The 6,000-nt window shown below is 44.1% G+C and overlaps 2 protein-coding genes across 5 annotated transcripts in view; both read right to left on the bottom strand.

Annotated features, from left to right (window-relative positions):
- LOC101845577 overlaps positions 1-6,000 on the bottom strand; it is a 68,756-nt gene that overhangs the window by 31,661 nt on the left and 31,095 nt on the right. The gene's annotated exons all lie outside the window — the stretch shown is intronic.
- Positions 1-6,000, bottom strand: part of LOC101845957 — a 54,529-nt gene that overhangs the window by 18,477 nt on the left and 30,052 nt on the right. Inside the window, exon 6 of the mRNA XM_005108818.3 lies at positions 571-810. Coding sequence (XP_005108875.1) covers positions 571-810 — 240 coding nt within the window. The remainder of the gene's footprint in view (positions 1-570; positions 811-6,000) is intronic.

Genomic DNA, 6,000 nt, shown 5'->3' with positions numbered 1-6,000 from the left:
CCCCACCCCAAAGACTGCCACTTGTCTTAGAAGGCTACTTTTCTCAATAATGGGAGGCCATCTTACAGAGGTTCGACAGTGCTTCACTTTGAGGTGCTTAGTCTTTAAGGTTCAGTTGACATCATACTGATAATTCTTACAGAAAAATTGTCATCTTTATCACCGCTCTAGTGAGCAGACAGTCATTTTTGTGTACCCAGAAACTACTAAATTTTCCCTAAATATCTAACAAAAGAATTTTTGCCGATATCAAAGTATAAATCTTCATCCCTTCCAAAGCAAATTTGCAATAAATTATTCAAAAATTTCTATTAAAGCTAGGGATCGTTACAGCTCAAGCTTATATGAACAACAAGAAAGCAACAAGAATCCCCTTCTCTTCCCTCATTTTTCTTGACTTTTTTATAAGGAGCCATTAAAATGCTTTGATCTATATCTTGAAATCAAAATAACCTAGTGGGTATTTTTTCAGTCATGGCCGAAAATGTACTTAAGAAGAACAATGACCTTCTCCCCAGCACAGCGAATTGCACCCCCTTATTCTCAGGTTACACTCTAGTTGATACTGACCTATGTTGCTGAGTAGGTTCTTCAACATCTTGTAGGCTTCCTCAACCGTAGACTTCCCAGCCGGAGAAGCTGTGAGCCCCAACATCTTTGGACGGGACTCATAGGGCAAGCACCGGTGGTGGACACTCAGCAGTTTGTGATATGGGTGCTGCTTTCCACAGTGATGGACCTCATCTAGCACCACCAAACTAAAGTCTTCCCATCTGACCACCCCTTTGGACAGCATGTTGTCACAGAATGCTGCAAGAGTGGGCAAGAAACAGAGTTCCTCTTCAATACCATGGGGAAAATACTTCACCAATGTTCAGGAGGATCAAACGCAGATTGCTTATGCCATTTTAACTGTACTCACATTACACCCTAGGGGTCTGGACGGGAAGTGCGTTCCTAGATTCTAAGCAAGAGAAAAGGAACCCACCTCCCGTGAATACAAGCCTTTAAAAAACACATTTTAAAAATACTAAACAAATTCCAAAAATCCGGAAAAAAATAAAAGTTAAAAAGAAAAATGAATGTAGTTTCAGAAAATATAAATTTACGTATGTGCAAACTTTTGGAAATGTTCTAACTTTAGTTCAATCGGGGCGTCCGACCCGTCACTCTCACTCTCAGCCTCACGGTCGGGTCCTGGCCCTTGATCTAAATTCTACATCTGATCAATCTGAATCGTCCCAAACTCTTGCAATAACTTTTTCATCAAAATCTGATTCATCTGACTTGCCATATGATTTCTTTTGCTCAAATCCATCGTTATTTCCTTTTTCAAACTCAGTTGTGTTGCTTTTCAACAAGTCGAGACACTTTCGAACTGACGGAAACGCGATTGCACTTCGATCGGTTCTAATACAGTGGAATCCTGTTATAACGAGAGGGAAGGGACGGGAGCGAAATGTCCGTTACGGCAGGATTTTCATTATAAGGGATCCAGTAATAAATGTAAGGGGAATAATAAAGTAGGCCTAATCTATGAGTTTGGAGTTCTCTTTCTTTTTGTTATCTCTGCTGATGGTAATTTTGTTCAACATGACCTCTTGTTCTTGCTTAATAAAAAATCGAATCAGGTTTCATTCTCTAGCACTAGCGATGTTGACAGCTCTGCATTGGCGATAAGAAGGAAAGGGCTCAAGACTCACCCGCTGTGTTGTCCCCCACCCCACCACACCCTGTGGTGCATTCCGTCTGCTTGCTCATGTCAGACATTCGCTCCATCCATCATAGCACTGTGACCTCTCCATCCCCGCATCGGAGAAGGGAAAGGCATAGTAGGCCTAGATAATCTAGGCTGGCTTATCACGCAATGCGTTCTGCTTGTCTGCGCATGCCACACCCTCCCCACTCATTCGCTGCGGCCTTCATTGATGGCACACGTGGGCTCTCCCATTCTGTGTTTCGCTAGATCACCAACAAGTTTCTCAACTGGCGAGGTTTTACATATTATAATTGCCCTGTGCTCTATGCATGGCAACAGAAATATTCCCCTATAACCGACTCGCGTGTTTGTCCAATTGCACTATAGCAGTATTTTATTTACAAAGTTAAAGAAAGGAAAAAAACGGGGTTTAAGAATAGTGTCTTTATAACAGACTTCTTGTTATTTCAGGACTTTTTATAAGTGGACTCCACTGTACTAAAACTACTGGCCCGAAAAATTTTGCTTCGGTATCAAATGGAAGAAGAAACATTTTGCAATAACTATGCAAATCAAAATCTTGGTCCCAGAGTCTCGTCAAGGTGAGACTTTGTTTCTAAGGATGCTAAGTTCCCGGCGAGTTAGGGTGGAGCACATAAGGATCCCGGGCCTGTTAGGGTGTATAATGTGTTAAGCACAGAACATCACACAAAAGAGACCAGCAAACGTGTGTTGATTTGGTATTTCCCTTGTATGGACATCATGATTTACAGGAGTTATTTGTTTCAGCCTAGAGCACAGCAATACAAATTCCCTTAAAAGAAGGAAGCAGGTGGCGTTTACTTCTTTTTCCGAAAGACGGTGGGGGGTTGAAAAGTTGTTTTAGTTTCATCTCATGGGCGTGGGCTCTTGTGGTCTAGAGGTAAGGTGTTCACCTCTCGGTCCAAATGTCCTGGGATCGAAACCTGATAGTGAAGATAACATTAGAGTAGCGGCGGGGTTGTGCGATAGGGGGGTCTGCGCGACAACCCAGTGGTATGAACCAATTTAAACATGCTAGAGTGTTCCCGCGTTTATCAACATCCGGCAGCACCCTTTCCTGTAGCACAAGATTATTTGCAGGTCGCTGTGGTTGCTTATAGCTCGTACACAAAGGCAAATTATTTCCAGGCTTGCTGATTACGTATTCTAACAGTGCATTGGCCTGTAGTTGTAAGGCTGTCAATGCATTTTATGAAGATGTGTATACTTGCACTCCACACAGAGCAGTGTGTTGTGCGTATAGCATCAGTACTAAGCAAAGCACGGAGCCGCTCAGCCTCTCTGAGGGGATGGATGGGGGTTGGCGCGCAGTGCCGCCATGGCGTCTGGTAAGGCGGGGTTTCGCATCACAGACCTCTGCAGCGAGAACGGGGCAATATTATATTTCATCAAGGCCCACACCAGCCACTTGACACAGCCTCTGGACTAGGCGTTTTTTGGGGCCATTATTAAGCCAGCGTGGCGAGAGGGGGTAAGGAAGTTTGTGAGGGACACCACGGAATCCGTCACACTAAGGACGTTTGCCGGCATCCTGAATTGAAGGCCTGGACAACAGTAACTCGGCTAAAACGCCCCTGAGGGGATTCATCAAGTCAGGGCTGTTTCCCTACAACCCTGACGTTGTCCTCACAAGTGACAAGCTGAACCCAGCTGCACCTTCACAGGGTCCCCTGTCCCTACCCTCAACTTGTCATCCACCTCGTCTGCCTCTGCCCCCATCCGCCTCTTCTGCCTCTGAACCATCCACGACGTCACAAACTCGCCGTCACCGACTCAAGGAAATATTCTCCATTAACTTTTTTAAGCTTGGAAAAGAGAAAGTGGACCTGTACCTCAAAAGATATGACAATGGATACGATCTCAAGATCGACCACGACTACAACATGTGGTCCAGCTCCTCCGCTCCCCCAGCCATCAGCAAGAGCCCTGGAACCTCAGCATCCCTCCGGGTAGATGACTATCGACAAAATGCTCACTTTTCCGTCCTGTTCAAAGAACAAGGCCGTTAGAAGGCCCCAGCCAACAGTGCCCCGGTCCATCAGTGGAAAAATGACTGTAAAGAGATGATACTCACGAAGAAGAGGAAGGCAGAAGAAGAACAACAGCAGAAGGAAGAGAGAAAGAAGCAAAGAGAGCAGAGAAAGATGGAACGGCTAGCACAAGCTGAAGACAAGAAGGAAAGCCAAAAAGAGAAGAAAAAACAAAGAGAGCAGGCAAAGAAGGAGAAAGAGGAGGCGAAGAAAAGGAGAATTCATGAGAAGAAGATGAATGCTTTGGTTGTGGCCTCACAGAAGAAGAAAGAGGAGGAAGATTCCTCTGACTCAGGTGAAGAGCCGGTGTATGACGACAGCTCCGACAATTGTGGGGACATTACAGTCAACTGTGCTGGGTGTGGAGCCACCACCGCAGGACAGGTAGCGCTCACTCAGTGCATGCTTTGTGACAAGTGGTGGCACGCCAACTGTGTCAAACAGATGGACCTAAAGGACAAGACTCAGGAAGACATGGATGCCATACAAATAGTGTAAACAATATCTTTGTTTATCCATGTGCAATTAGATCCACATGTCTCTACTTTGCTGTTCTTATATAATTTAATTCATGGTTTACAGAGTTATCTAGACTGACTAATAGATTACTGTTTCCCTTGTAAGTGTTGGCTTCAGTTATTTTTTGTTTTTTGTCTTTTGGCTATGCATAAAAACTGAGTGTCTTTTGTAACTCTTAACTCTTGTGCAATGTGTAAGAATATTTCCTGCTTTATGGTTAGAAAATCATACGTTAGCATATAAGATTCATAATAAGAAGTTATTAGGACATGTTGCAAGACCCGCCCTATCCCAGCCCCTCCATAAAATGCGCCACCCTCAAGCAGGAATGCGCACCCCCGCTCATTGCCGCACACACCCGCCCTCACTTTGCCTCACAAATACCACTACTGAGGGAGACAGGCAAACAAAGCAGGCCAAGCGCGCTGGGCCGACGATAGCAGATGAAATTTGCTTCTCATCAGTTATTGTGCGGTTACCTCCCTTTTCACCGGGGACTCGCAAGGTCACTTTTTATGCTTAGGGTAGCGCAGACTACCTCCTCTACTCTATCTGCTCTAGAATTTTCTCCTTTGTCCTCTTTTCCTGTTCTGTCATCAGTCTTTCTCTCCACTCCGTCACATATTCTCCCACCCTATCCCCATCTCTGCTCTTCTCTCCCTTACTCTTGAATCTTTCTACTACAACTCCTGGCTCCTTCTCACTGCTGTCTTTCAGCCACACCCCTGGTCTTAGAGTAAATAAAATCCAGAACTCTCACCTTCTCGGATAAAGGAAAAATCATGGTGGAGGTCCTGTCGTGCAAGTAGCCCACATTAATGATCGTGTGGTGGTTCTAAAATCAATAAGAGTAGGCTTCAGCTGCCACCAGCGCAAAATTCAAAATTAATTCCCATCAAAACTGAAAATACTCTAGTCAGTATGAAAAGTATATACAGTATACACAGATAGGCAGAACACAGAAGAGCAGAAATCACGCATCTGTCGAACAGTGCCTGCGGTCCCGGGTTGTTGTTTTTTTCTTCTTTATCTTTGTAAGATATCATTCAAACTACAGATCCCTCGAACTACCGAGGCCGGTCCTGACGAATTCGAGCTATCCATGTTATACTGTAGTACCTTTGAAATTGGAATGTAGCTGACCGAAGGCAAGGAGCCCTACCAATTAGGAAAAATGGTCACATATGTAAAAATCAGTTGTACTTCAGGTTGAAGAACCGGGATTTGACAACCCCTGAGTTCCAGAATGGGAACGCAAAGAGAAAAATACTCATGAGTAAGACCCATCACTGAAGTTTTTATAGGCTACAGTACTAATCTTCCAGTTCCCAACCAGTCATACCCATGCCTGTACTCATTTATTTTCTCTCTCCAAATCTTTACCAATACTATACCCACTATTATCAGCATCATATCATGTTGAGACATGTTTAAAATGAAATTTGGCACTCATATGACCTTATGCAGTTGCGAGCACCGTAAAACCTCTACTAAAACATAAAACATTGAATGAAATCATGACCATACCAAGGAGGAGTAAGAAGACCAGCTGAGAGCTGTAGACTCGGTCAGAAAAATGTTTGGTCCACAAAATTAAAACTGTGAAATCTCCAAGTGGACATAATCATACTCCTGTCTGTGCACTAGTCCTGTCTTTCCAGTCAGCTTCAAGCTTTAATTCACCCAGCCCTAAAGCCCATAATATCGGTA

The sequence above is a fragment of the Aplysia californica genome, unplaced genomic scaffold (genome assembly GCF_000002075.1).
Source record: "Aplysia californica isolate F4 #8 unplaced genomic scaffold, AplCal3.0 scaffold00723, whole genome shotgun sequence".
Lineage (NCBI taxonomy): Eukaryota > Metazoa > Mollusca > Gastropoda > Aplysiida > Aplysiidae > Aplysia > Aplysia californica.
This window is presented reverse-complemented; position numbering and strand designations above follow the sequence as displayed.